This window comes from Danio rerio, chromosome 5 (assembly GCF_052040795.2).
Source record: "Danio rerio strain M-AB ecotype USA chromosome 5, GRCz13ab, whole genome shotgun sequence".
Lineage (NCBI taxonomy): Eukaryota > Metazoa > Chordata > Actinopteri > Cypriniformes > Danionidae > Danio > Danio rerio.
In genome coordinates, this window is record NC_141025.1 from 70153603 (window position 1) to 70172802 (window position 19200).

General features: G+C 35.9%; 2 protein-coding genes across 18 annotated transcripts in view; one reads left to right on the plus strand and one right to left on the minus strand.

Moving 5' to 3' along the window:
* The window catches only part of zswim7 (zinc finger, SWIM-type containing 7), a 191084-nt gene that overhangs the window by 143088 nt on the left and 28796 nt on the right, over positions 1–19200 (plus strand). The gene's annotated exons all lie outside the window — the stretch shown is intronic.
* specc1 (sperm antigen with calponin homology and coiled-coil domains 1) overlaps positions 1–19200 on the minus strand; it is a 183929-nt gene that overhangs the window by 59235 nt on the left and 105494 nt on the right. For 9 of the 16 annotated variants that reach the window (XR_015491977.1, XM_087254399.1, XM_087254400.1 and 6 more), the window contains 3 exons: positions 5378–5562; positions 1716–1816; positions 1570–1642 (listed from right to left, as the gene is read on the minus strand). Coding sequence is in view for 15 of the 16 variants with exons in the window: in XM_087254399.1 (XP_087110525.1) it covers positions 1570–1642; positions 1716–1816; positions 5378–5562 (359 nt within the window). In the remaining variant the exon portion in view is untranslated. Of the gene's footprint in view, positions 1–1569; positions 1643–1715; positions 1817–5377; positions 5563–9324; positions 14714–19200 lie in introns of those variants that run through there. The other 7 variants (XM_087254407.1, XM_087254408.1, XM_087254411.1 and 4 more) reach the window with 1 other exon arrangement.

Consider the following 19200-nt stretch of genomic DNA (forward strand, 5'->3'; position numbering starts at 1 on the left):
CTGTGCAAAATCAAAAAAGTGGAAATATACCCATCGATTCATTTGGGCTAGCAATGAATTAGGGGCTTTACTCTGTAAAAAAAAATCTAGGTTGCAGACAAACGATTTGTGTTGGGACAACATGGAGAATTAAGTTAACATAATAGTTTTTACAAATTGAAGTTGTTTAAACACAAAACAGTTAGGTTCTCCTCCCCCCTCAAAAGAAGAATTATGTTGTTTCAGCTCATTTTAAATAAGTAGTTTGAAACAAACAGCACTTTTTACTATTTTCATGATATGCAACAGATTCTATCAATGAATAGGTATGGGTGTTTAGTAGGGATGTAACGGTATCAGAGTTTCACGGTACGGTAATACCTCGGTATGAATGTCACGGTACGGTATTTATTGAATCATTTACAGGAAAAAACAAAACTTATGAAAATACTCCAAAAAAGTGCCAAAAGTGTCAATGACATACAAATTAGCCATCTATCTGTAAGCTTTGAAACAGGAACTTCAATTTTAATAACAAAAAAATATTAAACCATGTAAAAAAAAATAAAGTTTCAATTTAGTATTGTTGAAAACTCATCACATTCAACATTTAATCACTCACTCACTTAGATAGAGATGGGTTTAAAGGAAAATTATCATATAACTATAATCTGGTAAAAGCTGGTATCTCTGGGTATTTACAATGTCCCCTGCAACAGAAAAAAACCCTCTCATTTGGGACTGAGGTTTCTGGGACAAGAGAGATATGACTTGGCCCAGGTTGACAGCAGTGGGTAACGTTGTGCATTGTCTTTCCCCCACTTGACAGGACAAACCATGAGTCTCATGTCTGCATCAATCTGAACAGTGTGCTGACAACACCGCTATTCAGTACGCGCACGACAACACAGCTGATAAGAACTCGCGCGACAACACAGCTGATAAGAACTCGCGCGACAACACCGCTATTCAGTACGCGCGCGACAACACAGCTGATAAGAACTCGCGCGACAACACCGCTATTCAGTACGCGCGCGACAACACAGCTGATAAGAACTCGCGCGTCAACACCGCTATTCAGTACGCGCGCGGCGACACAGCTGATAAGAACTCGCGCGACAACACCGCTATTCAGTACGCGCGCGACAACACAGCTGATAAGAACTCGCGCGACAACACCGCTATTCAGTACGCGCGCGGCGACACAGCTGATAAGAACTCGCGCGACAACACCGCTATTCAGTACGCGCGCGGCGACAACACCCGCTTTAGAGTTTTCCGGCTCTTTTTCATCCCCGCTTCTAGCAGCACACTCCATTTCCGCATTACTGGATCTGTAGCGACAACAGACCGCAAGGGATGATGGTCAAGCATGGGCTGATGGGAATTGTAGTTTTCACTACCTCCCGTTCGCTTCATTCGCCTGAGCAAATTTTCTCAGAAGACCTATAGTTTTACCGAGTCATGCGACTACGGTAATATCGAAAAAAATTTATATTGCGGTATGACGGTATTTACAATACCGTTACATCCCTAGTGTTTAGGGATGGCTCAAGTGTTGTTTGAATTGGATGTGTCACTGTGAAGTACCATTGTGTGGGAAATCTCCAAAGGCAATTCTTCTCTCGAGGGTCTTCGACAGTGGCTTGATTCCAGAGTGCCTCTAGAAAACAAAGCACATGTTAGCGATAGCATTCTCCATATAAACTCCTGGTGTATTTTGAGATTCGCAGTACCTGAATGGGTGAGACGGCAGCAGCGGGAGCTGTACGGACTGGTATGCCACTCAGGGGGCTTCTAGGAGATGTGTGTATCTGTACTGAGCTGCTAGATCCATCTAGAGAAATGCATTTGGAACGATTTTAATTGTAAAATCTTTGCTTCAGACACAAATAAATATAAAGAAATAAACATTGCTTATCACTGCAAATCTCGTCACGTAGTGTGCTGTTACCTAATGTTTCATAATGTTTACGTTCATAATATTTATATTATTTGCTAATTAATAACCTCATGTCATGTGGAACTCTGAATCTGTCTCATGTTGCAGTCTGCTACTATCCACCAGAGGTCGCACTTTGGTCATGGATGCACACTTAGAGAGCCTTTCTGACTAAATGAATGAAATATGCTGTTTTCATTCAGCATATTTTTCATTCAAGGCAACACGGGCTGATGAAATATAATTGGCTAAACTGGCATTAGGCAGGTTAAATGACCAAAACAAAGACAGATGTTACGGCACAAAAAGCACATTTTCAAAGCAGAACACCTGACTTCAGCATTGTTTTTCAGATAAACAAGAATGTTCACGAAGCATGTTTCTCTAATATCTGCAAACATATTATGGTATTTTTATGCTTTAGAAGAGTCAAAAACACACATACAGCACCTTTAACTTTTGGTCATTACTGACTTTCATTGTATGATCGAAATAATATGTATTTTTGTAACAACATTCATTTTAGGCTGAGTTATCTATTTAAGGGCAACGGCACAGGATGTAGAACAAAATGCAACAATCAAGACTATAAGGCATGATGGCTTTTTTTAACCATCCAATTAGCTTTTGTTGACTCATTTCTGAATAAATGCCCTGCATAAATTCAAGAAATAATCTACAATGGAAATTGCCACTCAAACTGCTACGGTCAGACTGAGATTATCAGCTTTTTTAAAAACAAACAAACACTGGCAAAACAGCTATTTTAACATAATTGAGAAACTGTGTTTTTTCTGTTTAACTGAAATTCTATTATGGGCATTTTTAGACCCTTTGATTGTTTGTCTTGTTCCCCAAAAATGCACTTTATATTACATTTCTTCTTTATGCAGTTTGCAATATTTTTAAAGGTAACAAGATGTACCCCTGGACCAAAAAAACAGTCTACTGTTGGACAGGCATACTTTTTGTAATAACCAAAAATGCATTGTATGAGGCAAATTACAAATTTTATATTTAATGACAAAAAGTATTTGAATAATGAAGTAGATCATTAGATAGTAGCGTCATTAGAATATCAAGTAAAATAAGAGTATATTTTTGGCAAAAACCAAAAACACAATGTATGAGTCAAACGTATAGATCAGGGTATATACAGGAAACACAGAATGAAATTCAATACGAGAAATCTTTTAAGGGTGCTTTCACACCTACACTTTTGTTTCGGAACGTATCTCGTTTGCCCAGTTAGCGCGGTTCGATTGGCATATGTGAACAGGGCAATCGTGCTCTGTTCCGCGCCAAAGTAATCGCTCCGAGATCGCTTGAATGAGGTGGTCTTGGCTCGATTGAAACGAACCCTGGAGCGGTTCGATTGTAGTGAGAAAGCGATCCGATCCGAGTGCGGTTATATCACAGTGTTTTATGGATATGTAATAGGCATATACGGCTATATGAAGAGAGAATTATGATTGGGGTGGGAAGTTTCGCGAGTTTCCGGATGCCCGCAAACGAGTGATGATCTCCCGGTAATCTCGCGTCTCCCTACAGGTCCTCAAATAGGCATCGTCGCGCACCCTTCTCACCCCTCCCCACCGCATCTCTCCTCAGACACGTCGCGCGCGCGCACCCTGTCAATCACCACCAAACCACCACTTCTCACAGCTTAGCGGGACGCATCAAAATAAACCCTGACACTCTGACCAATGTGAGGAGAGTTTACTCGCACGTGACTTGTTTAAGCTCTTTTGGTCCGATTAGAAACTTTGCAGTGTGAAAGCGAACCGCTCCAAGAGCAAAGAGCAACAATGTAACAATTGTAATCTCTGTTTCGGAACAACTGAATCGATTCACAGGTGTGAAAGCACCTTAAGACTCTTTCCATACATTTTAAGGCCTTATTGCCACTTTAGGTGTCAACCGGTAACATTGATTGGCAACATTGTAACTAAAATGTTTACATTAATCAAATACAAATGATAAGAAAGGACAACTTAAATGTCACTTGTGATAACTCCTTTTCAATGCAGTATAATTCAGACAACTATGCATTACATAACTGAAAATGATACAACATTTAATAACTTAAAATATATATATAAAAAAAACATTTATAATATTTTAAGGGCCCTTAAAAGTCTCTAAATTGATTTAGCAACTTTTAAGACCCTGTGGACACGGTGTAGAATTTAATTTCATGCCAAAAATCATTCTAATATTACGCAAAGATGATCTTTTAACAAATTCCCAACTGTGAATATCAAAAACAATGTATAGTTTACCTTTATTTACAATATACTGTAATAACTTTATTTACAAAAAAACTTTACTGTATCTATACTGCATGTGTTTACCGCGACTGATTGTAAATGTGCAGACATGTTGACATGTTGATTTTTATATATTTATCTGACTTTAAAAGAACTTTCTTTTTAGCAGTTTGGCTTCAGCGGATGTTCTTTGGGGCTGAAAAGAAGATTTGATGTTTTCACACTACATCGAACTCTGCCATTTCACAAGTACAATCTGTTTTCATTCTGGCTTGTTGCATAAGCGAATGACATATCTCTGTAAACCAATAGCGTTCAGCTGCGTTTCTAGCTTCGCCTTTTGGTACCCTTTCTCGTGTTTCGTACCCTTTCGAAAGGGTGCCAAAAAAGTGGTACAATACAGTTCGGTACACCTTTTGACAGTGGAAACGGCCATAAAAGCGTACCAAACCAAACCGTACCGTACTGTACCACTCAGTGGAAACGGGCCATTACACTCCGTTAAGGCACAGGTGTCAAACTCAGTTCCAAAAGGGCTGCAGCTCTGCACAGTTTAGTTCCAACCCTAATTAAACACACCTGATCAAACTAATTGAGTCCTTCAGGCTTGTTTGAAACCTACAGGTAAGTGTGTTGGAGCAGGGTTGGAACTAAACTGTGCAGGGCTTCGGCCCTCCAGGAATTGAGTTTGACACCCCTGCATAAGGGAAAGAGGATACTTAAGAGGACAATACACTACTGTATTCTGCAGATCATTTCATAAAAATCAACAGCTGGCACTGAAGCTTATTAATGAGTCTCATTGTCTTCTAATTCTCTCCATTTCTAATGTGTTTTCTAAGCAGTCTTTCAGAAGTATCGCTCCAACACAAAGACATGTGGCAGTGTTTTGAGAGCTGTGGCTGCTTTAATGAGAGCCAGACTTTCCTGCTGCTGTGTTACAGAGAGATTATGATGGCAGACAGGAGATGTTTACTGTATAACATTTATATCGATAGCTCAGAATAAAGAACGTCTTCTGTTAGCATCTGTTTGTCCGTGATCTAACACTTAATCACCCCTTATTTATTTTCTCAGCAATACTCAGACATTTTTACTCATTACCTCAAATGGTAAAATGCATAGTCAAAGCGAAAGAGGTAAGAGAGGGAGAAAACTAATGCGAGAAAGAAGGTTGTGTCCTCACTCGGCGTTGCGGTGTCAAATGATTTGATGAGAGATTTGACCGTGGCTTCTGGCTCTGAGGACATACTGCTTCCACTGCCATTGCCGTTGGTTAGAAAACCCACAGGTGCATTCTGGGAAATGGTCATTCGGCTCCAGTGTGGACTGCCGTCTGAGTCGGAGAGGCTGGCATCTTCATTCCATGACCTTTCAATAACAAAACATATACACACAAATGAAGAGACAGGCTGTGATTAGGACGCTACATGTGTATTGTTGTTGGTTTTCATTTTAAGTGATATTACGGTGCTCAGCATATATGAGTACACCCCCCGCAAATCTCTCTCTTGCGAGTAAACGGCTTTTTGTCTTGTTTTCCGTTTGAGCAACTAAATGAATGTCAAAGTCTATTTAACTGACTGTATTCTAATTACATTACAACAACGATGCTGTAAAAGGAATCGTATAAAATGGAAAAAATCTCACAATAACAGGTCACCTGAAGTTTATCAGTATAGGAACATCACTAGCTCGGCATATACCCTTGATTTGTGCATATACATTGGATAAGTCAGCACTGAAGCCAAATCTGGAGCTAATCTAACAAAACAACTTACAATAATGGTTCAAAAACTAGTAGGCCAAATTTATGTTACAGAAAAATATTAAATATTTTTTAAAATAGGAAAAATCAAGAGAAACAAAAAACATATACAATTTAGTTGAATTTTGTGTAATTTGTATTTTTTTTTTTTTTTGCAATATTTTGCTTGAATTTAATTGAATTATCTTTCCATTTTTAAAAATGTTCTGTGACTAAAATATTAAGGTAATAAATATATCGGTTTAATAAATCTGTTTTGTTCAAATGCACAAATTACATTTCCCATATTTACTGAGAAATGGATAAAAATATTCATTTTCAAAATGGTGTGTACTCGTATATGCTGAGCACTGTTGGTAATTAATTGTGACCAACTGCTTGCTTAATAATAATTATATACTAGAAATACATAAGATGTAATAATAGTTGCTGTAGTAATACTACAAAGAACTATGATAGAAATGGTTGTTTAAAATCATTTTTCTATTATTTGCATAACATCCCAATTTATTACATAAAAAATAAAAAAAATGAAATAAAAAAATAATAATACAAATATTTAAAAATAATGAGGTTTTTTTTAGTCCATTGCCGATGATTTTGACATTTCATTCCTATCGGGCATTATTTTTCATAACTCACTTGTTGCAATACTGTTAATATATATATATATATATATATATATATATATATATATATATATATATATATATATATATATATATATATATATATATATATATATATATATATATATATATATATATATATATATATATGTATTTATTTATTTTTTTTAATCTTGGTAATAAATTGTAGTTTTATTGTCAAATAATAATGCCACTATATAAACTTCTGCTCTTTGAGATTATACTATACTACACTATAAACAATAGCAATGGTTGCTACTTTTTTTATTTAAAAGTAAGTAATCAAGTAATGTTTGAATGACATCCTAATTAAAGGGAAAAAAAAGAGAAAAAAAGTTGTTGTTTTTTGTCAATTGCTAACTTTTAAAATCATAATTAAGCAGATTTCATTTTTATCTGTCATTTTGTTCTTGATGATTTACTTATTACAATACTGTAATTAAAAAAATGCTCATTTAAAACCTAAAAGCAGAACAAAAGACTCAGTAATTATTTGACGCTTTGCATTCTGATAAGAAACAGTACTAAATGCACTTGTCAGGAAACGATGCCACAACATAAACTTATTCTAAATCTGAAAGCGATTTTAAAATAATTCCTTTTCTTAAATATCTTTATAAATATAGTTTTGTAACACTTCAATCTCGTAACACTGTAATAACAATAAAAGATTCATTGCAAATAAAGACAACCTTATTCACTGTAAAAAAATATTCATTGGATTTACTACTTTTTAAAGGTAAGTGGTTTTTAACAATTTATTTGGGCTGAATTTAAACAAACTATTTAAATAGAGTAATATCCAACTTAATTAGTTAAAATTCAGCTTATATAAATTGTTTGCAAGCACTTAGCTTAAGAAAATGGTGTTCTCACACACAACACTAGAGTAACTACATGTCATAAATTAACGTTACTTAAACAGTACTTAAAAGTAGAATTACACACTAATAAAGAAACAACAGGAGAAAGTGTCATCAAAATTTTTTCTGTGGATAATGGCATGTAAAAAGACCCGGACAAGTAGAACAGAAAGACAAACTGATAATGCTTATAAATACATATAATAGTAAAGTTTTTGTAAACCATTTACGAGATAATAATACATAATAATACATATCCAATAATACATTCCCGAATGAAGTGTTCAAACAAAAGAGCAAAATATAGCCTTTCTTATTTGATCACTATTATTTATTGCACATTCCTCCGTCTAAAGCTGCTTTGACAAACATTGCAAAAATTATTTTGACTGTATTTTTTGACAAAATGCTATTGTATAAACATAAAAATGACTGACAGATAATAAATTGTTACTGTATAGTACAGGCAGGGTTTCCACAGGTTTCATCAAGTCAAATTTTAAACTTTATGACCTTTTTTAGACCATTATGAATGAAATTTCACAATTTACATAAGGCTAAACGCTAAGAATCTTTTAAAAACGTTATTGTAGCGAAGACAATTAAACCATATGCTTATAGAAATATAAATAGAGTAGGTAAATAAAGTTAATAAATAAACTTTAGTTAACTTTTATTGAGATGGAGTGTTAATTGAATGGGGGTAGCTTTACATGGACAGGAAAATAAAATCTGTTTAAAATGATTTAAGACCTACAACACAATATTTCAGTGAATTTAAGACTTTTTAAGGCCTAAAATTTTGATTTTGAAGACCCCGTGGACACCCTGACTCGGTTCAAACACATTTTACTACTAAAATTCCAGTTCTTTTTGATTTTTTCCAAAGTTTACAGGTAAACTTTTATGACCTAATGTTTCACGTAATGTCTTCATACACTAGGTACATAGGGGAAAAAAAGGCATGTTGAAATTACTGCATATCAACAAACATATGAAAATCCATGTAGCTTATATTTATTTTCATACCTCTAAAAAAAAACGTTTTTAGACAGTATCTTGCTGTCATAATGAAATTTTGGCTTGTTTTTTCAAAAATAGTGCAAATTAGCCGTTAGCACCCACCCACAGTATCTTACCTCTGTAGTTAAAGATTGTTTCTTGACACGACACTCAAAATGTTGAATGAATGCGAGCGAAAGAGAGGTGAAGCTGAAACTGCGAGTTGTTTTTGACCCCAGGCATGAGAGTGCCTGTGAAAGGACGGACTGCACATTTGCATTTAAAATGTACAGTAAAATTTACCCAATATTATCATCGCAAACATTTTCAAGTACACGGATATTTGTTAAATACTTTTCCAAAACCTTTTTGGGTTTATTTGTTTTCCAAAACTTTTTCAGGCCTTGAAAATGCCTTGTCAAAAGTATGACTTTTCCAAGACCATATATAGATCTACATTATCTACACATTGCATATAAAGCACACTGAAAAAAAAGCTAAATTGTTGCAAACAATTCATATTGGCTGAATTTAAACAAACAAATTCTATTTATTTACATTCAACTTAGTTTAAATTCAGCCCAAATAAATTGCAACCACTTACCTTAAAAAAAATGTAGTAAATCCAATGAATAATTTTTTTTCAGTGTATAAGATGTATATGAATATGAAGAACTGATACCCAAAGCAGAAATTTCCCCTGTACAGAAATGGCTTAATATGTAACATCAGAACTCAAATAGTTCTGATGTTTATCTGCGTAGAGTCAATCTGTCCATTTCATGTTTCCTCTCTGGATGCACAGAAACATGGGAAAATGAGAAATGATAAAACCCCAGAGACGTTAACGTGCTGGAATGATCTGATTTATTGACCTTGAAAGAACAGAAATACATGGATGACAGTTTTAAACATACATTAAAACCCCATGCGGAAAAGATAAACATTTAGCGCATCTCTCAAGAGATCACACGTCATTGCAGTCACATGATAACTTATATCACACACATTCACTGAATCGCATCGTTTCAAGGCAGAAGAGGAATCATATTTTGGCACAACAGTCCTGAACCATGTGATATTGTTTCCAATGTACTGCATTTAGATGAATATCAAGACATACAACCTGAGATTTGACAAAACGCCAGCTGATTTGGAGAGTCTGATTCGCATCTTTAACTTGATTGTGATTCACAGCGTGAGAAGCTTAAACTGAAAGTGGCCACAGATCATTAAACAATGCAAATAGGAGTGTGGAGTGGAGCAGAAAGCGCCATGCAATGAGCAACACAAACAGAAGTGCTTTAGCTAAGCTGTTTACTCTGCACGTGAGGTAATGCACGTCTTTCAAAAGCTCCACTGATTACTTATCAATACTACAACTGGTGATGTAACAGGGCCGAGACAACAACCACTTTAACCCTACAGCAAAGCTAATCCAAAACAAGTAATCGCCATTGGCTAGTGCTTGTTTAATTCAGATTATTATATATTTTTTTTTAAAGCAACTATATTTTGAGGACAAGAATCCATTTGTTTTGAGAGACTATGAGAAGCTTGATATGTTTGAAGTGTCGATAGGAATTGTTTGTCTGCCATCTAGTGTTGGAAGTGAGCTAAAGGATGCAATTGTCATCATTTAAAAAGTGGAAGGTAAATAAAATTCCCCAAAGTAACTTAAATAGACTCCTGAAGTGTAAACAAACAGAGAACACATGAAGGAAATAACCTAGAATAGAGGCAATTGAATGGTTTACCCTGTTTAACCCTCATAACGCATTCAAAATCTGTATTTTTCATATTCTAAATCATATCCGTTTTGTAGTTCTTATCGAGTAAAAATGGGAGCGAATCTAAGTCTTGAATGTTACGTTGTCTTTACCATGTTAGAAGTATCCCATGTTTTCAGGACGTTTATATTTATTTTAACTTTAGAAGAGTTAAGACACCATTATTTGGTGGGATAAGCCTGATTAATAATCACAACAAATAAAAATGTGCTCAAAATTCTTTAAAAGACAATATTTTTTAATAAGGAAAAATGTAACTAGGGCAGCACGGTAGCTCAGTGGATAGCACTGTTGCCTTACAGTGAGCAGGTCGCTGGTTTGAGTCCAAGCTGAGCCAGTTGTCATTTCTGAGTGGAGTTTGCACGTTCTCCCCATGTTCGCTTGGATTTCCTTCGGGTGGTCTCCCCCACAGTCCAAACACATGCACTATAGGTGCACTGAATAAGCTAAATTTATCATATTGTATGTGTGTGAATGTGTGTATTGATGTTTGCCAGTATTAGGTTGTGGCTGGAAGGGCATCCGCTGCATGAAACATATGCTGGATAAGGTGGTAGTTTATTCCGCTGTGGCGAGCCCTAATAAAAATAAAGGGACTTAGGGCCTACTCACACTATGCCATCCGTACCGTGCCCAGGCCCGTTTCCTGGATCGTTTGAGAAGTGTGAGTGCGCTGAATTGGGCTCAAGCACGGTTCACATGGCCGGCCCTGGCCCGGTTGGAAGAGGTGTACCTGAGCGCGGTACACTTGGGCTTTAGCACGGTATGCTTGTGTGTGAGTGCAAAATGCGCCAAAGCCCGAAACTGAAAGCGAGACGTGACTTTTACGTTACATATGGATTTATTAATCATTCTTACTGTTCAGTGAACAAAAACTGCCATAGTTTATTAAAGACGAGAACTCCTCACAGCACGACAGCTGCGCGGCTTCAGCAGACCTCCTCATTCCTGCAGCACCAGAGCTTTATGATTGTTTTTGAGCGGCAAAAGTGGCGGATCTGTTCAGCGAAATATCTGACTGCGTGTCACCGCATCCCTAAGGACTGTGTGGCGAAATATTTGACTGCATATCACTGCATAACAAACGACTGAAATGATTTAACTAGAGAAATCTCCACTGTGCTGCTGACTGAGAGAGCGCTTCTCACTGGATAGCGCAGCAGCGATGACGTAAACGTGCCGAGGCCCGTTTGTGGTGTGAGCGCGGGCCGTCGGGGGAGACTGGAGGGGGGACAAGCGTGCTTTGGCCCGTTTCGAGGCAACTGTACCTAGTGTGAGTACGGCCATAGCTGAATAAAGAAATGTTACTAAAACTTTCGAATAAAGCATTTTAAGTAAACCCATAATTGCTAATAAATCCAGTAAATGTAGAGAAACTATACATTTATGCGCAGATATTAAGAACATATAATGCAGTCTTTTTTTAACTCTTATGACATTTTTTACATTTTACATTTTTATTCTTTTGACGTTTTTTAACATTTAAATGTGTTTTACGAAGCAGAAATATTACTCTGAGAAAAAAAAAAAGCAAATTTGTTTCATAAACACTCATTATCACATGTAATAATTTCATGTGTATCAGTAAAATAAAATGTTAGATATGGATAATATTTGTTTAAAAATTTTTCCCTTTATAATTTTTCTATTTTCTGTGGATGGTGAAGGTTATTCAATAAACCATCAATGACAATGAAGAACATTTATTTTTGAGAGTAGATTTTAAAGTTTTTTTTTTTTTTCACACTAAGATAATTCCATTGATGATTTAACAACAAAGCATTTTTGATTGCGTAATACATAAACCCGAATGACCCGGGCACAAATGTGTAACAATTATTACGTTATATCTTATAATTCTAAAACACATTTTGTATAATTTAAAGGGCACCTATTTTACCCCTTTAAGATTTAATGTAAGTCTTTTTTGTCTCCAAGATGTGTCTTTAAAGTTTCAGCTCAAAACACCCAGCAGACTATCTATTTTACCTTTCAGAAAATTATTTTTTTTTTTGCTCTGAACACTATGTAGCTGTTTTTGTAGCCTGTGCCTTTAATGATAGTTCTCCCCGCCAACCGTTCCCTCGTGCCTGTCAGTGTGTGCCTCGATCTCTGCCTTGGTTGCGTCAGATAAACAGAACAGTGACAGACATGAAGGAAAAAGATCTCACATAACATCTGTGAATAATACTACAGTAAGAACTTTCCCAATGATTATTTAGAGTTAATTCTGCAACGATGAGTCACAAATAATGTTGTTACAAAGTTCACACACACAGATCCACACATACACAGCGAGCACATTTAACTTTGCACTATTTTTGCACGCAAATGTGACAGGACACAGGTTAATATGCACTGCTGTATGGATATCCGTTATGTTAATGGACAAAATAAACCTGATTTACATCCACAAACCGGGATTGAAGCGTCGTCTTTTATAATTGTACTGACATGCGGCTGTGGTGATAAAGTAAAGATGGTAAAATCGCTGTAGTTCATTAACATGCACAGTTTTAAACATGTTTTAAACTTGTAAAACTCATTCTTGATCACATTTAATGATGATCACAGAGAGCTGAACAGATTCTTTAATCCCAGTTGCTTTGTGATTATACGCTCTACTATTGAGACATGTAAATACCCGGCTGTCAATCAATTCGGTGGGCGGGGAAACCGAACTCCTTTGTCACGTTGCCGTGGGGCTCAAAATGGGAGGGATTTGGATCCCATTTTTAACGTCAGGAAATTATTCTTATTTTTACTTACACTTATGCTTATTGTGTTTCTATCACTCCAATATGACTGTTGACACACTATACCTGCACACAGTTCTGTCCAAACAGCTCCCAAAAGATGATTTTCATCATAGGTGCAAGGTTATCATAGTTAACGAAACCTAACGAAAAAACGAAAACTAAAATGTAAAATAATTGTCGTTAGCTGAAATAAAAAAAAGAGTTTTTTTTTAAAAAACTAGAACTAACTGAAACTGTATTGTGTACATACAAAACTAACTGAAACTTACTAAAATTATAGCTAAAACCTCCTTCGTTTTCGTGTTTGTAAATGTATTTAATACATAATCTTACTGTAAGCCTTTTAGAAGTAAATATATTCCGCGCTGCAGGTGTTGTTTGACCCTTTTGCACCTCAGTATAAAAATTTACATTTAAGGGTATTTTAATGTATAACTTCTAAAAACTTATAATGCACATGATTTAGATAACACCTCTCTAATCCAGTTCTAGGAATTTGAGTCCTCCATAAAACACACACTTATTAATAATTCAAACTTGTCTTCCTCGTGATGAAGAGTAGGCAAAATCTAAGCGCGGATGGGCCCCTGGGCCTGTGCCTATAATGGCCATTGGTTAATCCGGCCATGTCCATCACTATTGTGTGTCTAACTTGAGGATGGATAGATGGTTGTGGTAGATGACAGTGTTCATGTGTTCTCTGAATACATGTTTCAAAAAATGTGTGGCTGAGTTTTTATTATACAATATTTATCCTGTTGATTTTGAATCTTGCACCTAACAAACATCCTAATTTAGAAAAAAACTTAAACTAATACTGAAACTAATAAAAACTTAACTAAAACGAAGACATTTTTAAAATATAGAAACTAATAAAAACTAAGAAATCTACCTCTAAAACTAATTAAAACTAACTGAATTTGAAAACAAAATGAAAAACGAAACAGAAACTAAAACTAATGAAAAATCCAAAACTATCATAACCTTGCATAGGTGCCCTTTAAGAATTTGAAAAAACTATGTAAAGTTAAGTTTGCTTACTAAAAAAAATGCAATTTTAAAAAAATTGCACGTATGTCTTTTGTCTTAAAACAGACTAATGCGTTATAAGGGCTAATTACAAAAAATGTGCCTCAATCTAATTCAAGTTCTGAGTGTTTTAGGCAGAAACAGCTCTGTGGCTACTGCTGAAATACAAGCCATCAAGACAAAATCAAAAAGTGCTGGTCGACTAGTAAAGGTACATAAGTGTTGGCTTTTTTTTTCCCCTAAGGCAGCACAATACAAAGACAATTTTGTACTTTAAAAAAGAAAAAAAGCCCAGTTAGGGATATAATAAATTAGTGATACAAATACATCCTTACACAATTTGTTCGCTTTTTCTTCCCTTTATGTAACAGTTGACTCTGCTTACAGGCGCACCAACACAAGCAGGTCACATGATCAAACATTTCAGATAGTGCAGGTGCTGTCTGCTTTAAAACAAATACAAAAATCTCCTCTCAGCAGCTGTGGAAACGCCATGTGTTCCCGTTTTTTTTTTCCTGTCAAAATAAATCTGAATTTGTCCTCATGAATAATACTGACAAAGATAACTCTGTACTACAATACTGCCATCAATTTAAATCGAAATATCTATCGCCCCTCAACTGCAGTCTTGGATGTCTCAAACGCCGCTCCACTGGCGATTCTGAAAGAAACACAGAGAAAACAAAGCAGTCCAAATGAATTTTCATTAAAACACTTCATAAGTTGAAGCTTATTCATTATGACCGACTCATTGAGAAGAGCAGCATCACCATTAAATCGAGCGTCTTTTATGAAACTAATGTTTTCATCATGGCAGCATCAACCTTCATGCATCTTTCTGAAATCAATAAAACATCTGATATGTTTCATTAGCAGATTTAATAGCAGATCTGATGACTGAAGGAAGAAAATCTTCAAACATTTCCAGCAAACTTTTTTTTTCTCAATATTTAATGCAGAAATCAAAGCAAACAGCAGATGTCGCCATATACAACGTTTTTTAAGGGGCAAGAGTGTAAGAAAAGGCAGAAGCAAAGCAGACCCAGCCCCGTTTGAATCAAATGAGCACAGCCAATCAGTAATGTTCAAAGCGGTGGGCGGGTGGCTAAAATGCAGAGGGGAAAAACAAGCAACTTTAAATGACTCTGACCATCCATTAGCATTCATACTAGCAAGTCAGTATGAGTGCTGGGGGCTGGTGCTAGCGTTGCACTCACCTGGGTCAGAGGGAAATCCTTTAGGGGGGCATCTGAGGAAAGGGGAGATCGACGTACACTGGCTGTCCCATTCAACCGAGCGGAAGAGTTTTTTTTTAAAGATCTAGCAACTCAAATGCACCACTTATAGAAGCGCCTTTATCTCAATATGCTTAAACCAGTACAAACTCAGGCTCATAGTCTTATTAATGAAGTGTACAGGTTTATTCACATGATAATGGGGAGAAAGTGTTAATGCTAATGCACAATATTCTACAAAGCTAGCACACGAAACAGAAACATGAAACCAAAGCAGTAATGCCAGCCCAACACCACAGAATAAACACTATTTTACACTAGTTAATGTGTTTTTAGGGCGAAGCAGTGGCGCAGTAGGTAGTGCTGTCGCCTCACAGCAAGAAGGTCGCTGGTTCGAGCCTCGGCTCAGTTAGCATTTCTGTGTGGAGTTTGCATGTTCTCCCTGCGTTCGTGTGGGTTTCCTCCGGGTGCTCCGGTTTTCCCCACAGTCAAATGACATGCTGTACAGGTGAATTGGGTAGGCTAAATTGTCCATAGTGTATGAGTGTGTGTGGATGTTTCCCAGAGATGGTTTGCGGCTGGAAGGGCATCCGCTACATAATCATTTGCTGGATGGTTGGTGGTTCATTCCGCTGTGGCGACCCCGGATTAATAAAGGGACTAAGCCGACAAGAAAAAGAATGAATGAATAATGTGTTTTCATATTAGTTTTCCTAAGAACTGTATCAAAGTATGATGGATGCGAGAATTACTAGTTAATTTATAAATATATGCACAAAAAATGCTAATTATATTAGGCTAGCAATTACTTATCAATTCAAGCATGGTAAATTCAAAAATATGAATGTTTTATCATTAAAATGATAAATATTAAGGGTGTGATGAGACACTAAACGAGAATGAGAGTGTTATTCAACTAAAAAAAAAACAATCACAAATTGCAAGACTATTTAGGTGCTTTTTTAAAAAAAATTACTTGTGATGTATGTTATTTTACATCAATTTTAATGAATTCTATGCAGTAAAGGACAATAAATATTTACAGTTAGGTCCGTAAATATTTGGACATGAACACAATTCTAACATTTTTGGCTCTATACACTAATACGATGGATTGGAAATGAAACGAACAAGATGTGCTTTAACTGCAGACTGTCAGCTTTAATTTGAGGGTATTTACATCCAAATCAGGTAAACGGTGTAGGAATTGCAACAGTTTGCATATGTGGCTCCCACTTGTTAAGGGACCAAAAAGTAATGGGACAATTGGCTCCTCAGCTGTTTCATGGCTAGGTGAGTGTTATTTCCTCATTATCCTAATTACAATGAGCAGATAAAAGGTCCAGAGTTCAATTCAAGTGAGCTATTTGCCTTTAAAATCTGTTGCTGTCAACTCTCAAGATGAGATCCAAAAATCTGTCACTATAAGTCAAGCAAGACATCATTAGGCTGAAAAAACACAACAAACCTATTGGAGATATAGAAAAAACATCAGGCGTGGCCAAAACAACAGTTTGGAACATTCTTCGAATGAAAGAAAGAACGCAACAGTGACCTCAGCAACACCGAATGACCACAAAATCTCATTGGACGGCGCTTTACAGTGCAGATGGAGAATGACCCAAAGCATTCTGCGAAAGCAATCAAAGAGTTTTTAAAGGGAAAGAATTGAAATGTTATGCAATGGCCAAGTCAATCCCCTACCCTGAATCCAGTTAAGCATGTATTTCACTTGCTGAATACAAAACTAAAGGGAAAACGCCCCAAGAACAAACAGGAACTGAAGACAGTTGCTGTAGAGGCCTGGCAGAGCACCACCAGGAATGAAACCTTACATCTGGTGATGTCTATACGTTCTACACTTCAGGCTGTAACTGACTGCAAAGGATTTGCAACCTAGTTTAAAAAAGTGAAAGTTTGATTTATGATTATTATTCTGTCCATTACTTTTGGATCCTTAACAAGTGGGAGGCATATATATGCAAACTGTTGTAATTCCTACACCGTTCACCTGATTTGGATGTAAATATCCTCAAACTAAAGTTGACTGTCTGCACTTGTTCATTTCATTTTATATCTATTGTGTTGGTGTATAAACTAAAAATGTTAGAATTGTGTCGATGTCCAAATATTTATTGACCTAACTGTATGTGCATTGATATGAACCATAATGTGTGTGACTGCTCTGGTTAAACTCTGGTAAAAAAAAAAAGAGGTTACGGCACACCCGCTCATCCTGACACGCACAACTCCGAGGCATGGGTTGCCAGGTGTGTGCAAAGCACTTAATTTGCAGTTCAAATCCAATCTTCAGTGCTAATTTTACCCTCACGCTCCATCATAACATTACATCTCAGGAGACAACTTTTCTCTTTGACGAGAAATTTCGTTGCTATTTAATCTCGCAAGATCTCATCATAAAAGATCTTGTCACACCCCCCAGTAAATATAGCTGTGTGTTAAAAACAAATGCTGTATTTAGAGGCTATAAAACCCCTCAAATCTTATTTGGTTTTTTGAAAATAGAAAAAAGCTGTTTTACTGCAGAGTTCAACAAGATGAAGTAACATTTAGCTAGCTAAAATAGAGGTGAAATTAAATCAAATATAAATATTACATAAAAAATGTCAACTTAAAAAACACAAAGTTAGAACTATTCTCTTGGCCACTAACTAAAATACAAGTAGCTCAAGTTGCAGTGCAAGAATTACTAAAAACAAAAAGAACAAATATAGAAAGAATGTGGGGAAAAAAACACATATGATATTTAACAATGCTAAAATGAAAATACACAGAAAACAAGAAATAAACAGCATTAAAAATAGCATTTATAAATGTCCAAATATAAAAGTGATAGTTTCTTTATCTCATGACTGCACAGCTCATGTCTAAAGCTTTCCTGAAGTTGTTCATGCTGATGAGATGTGTCATTATGGTGTCCTTTAAGAAACCTTTTATTATTATTATTTGAAGTTTAATGGCAGGAAAGCTGCCTTTGTTTTTGGACCCAGCCAGTGAGTTTTTTTAGGACTATATCACAGTTTGCAGCTACAACAGTTCACACACAAAAAGGAAAAGTAAGTAGATGCAAGAAAGTGTGTACAGGCAGAGGAGTGAGGGTAATCTGATTTGTGATTTGACTGTTCATTGGTACAGTTTACCACACACTTTCAAAATTTCACCCATTTGAATTGTCAAATGACCAACTTTGATGTAGTTTTGAGTATAAAGTTCTTTGCACACTGAATCTAGAATTGTATTGTTTTTTTGTTTTGTTTTTTGCAGTTTTGTATTCCTAAAAATTCGTCATGAACAGAAACCTCGCACACTGAGGCTGATGTGTATTTATTAACTTTCCTATTTTTTAGGAGGTCAGTTTGACCACATTCAATCTGTAAATACTTATTATTATTATTTAACTTATTACTTTTAATATTAATTACTTTTTAATAAGGCTTGTTTAAAGTAGTTATGGGTAAAGCGAGGCTACATGAAATAAACAGTTGAAGCAAATGTGTTGAAGCTTTAAAACGTTTCGAAATCCGTCTCTACAGTGACACCTGGTGGTCATTTTTATGTATTTATGTATTTTATGTAGGAACAGCTTAGCACAGAAACAGTTAAGCTGAATGAGGTAATAAACCTCATGTTGTAGAGTTAAGACTTCAAGGGATTTAGTGGAGCGGTGAGAGTTCGAGACTAGCATGCTGACATAATTGGTTCGAATTCAGGGTGGTGCAGCTATAGATGTTAGTTTTTAAATGCTCTGTTCTTGTAACGCGTTTTATTTTAACAAAACGAACACTTCCAAACTGAATAAATATGTCTTGTTTTGGTCATAAAAAACATTATTAAAATACTTCAAGTCATAATTTTAGTGTATGTGTGCAAGTCGGTATTCGAACTCAGGCAA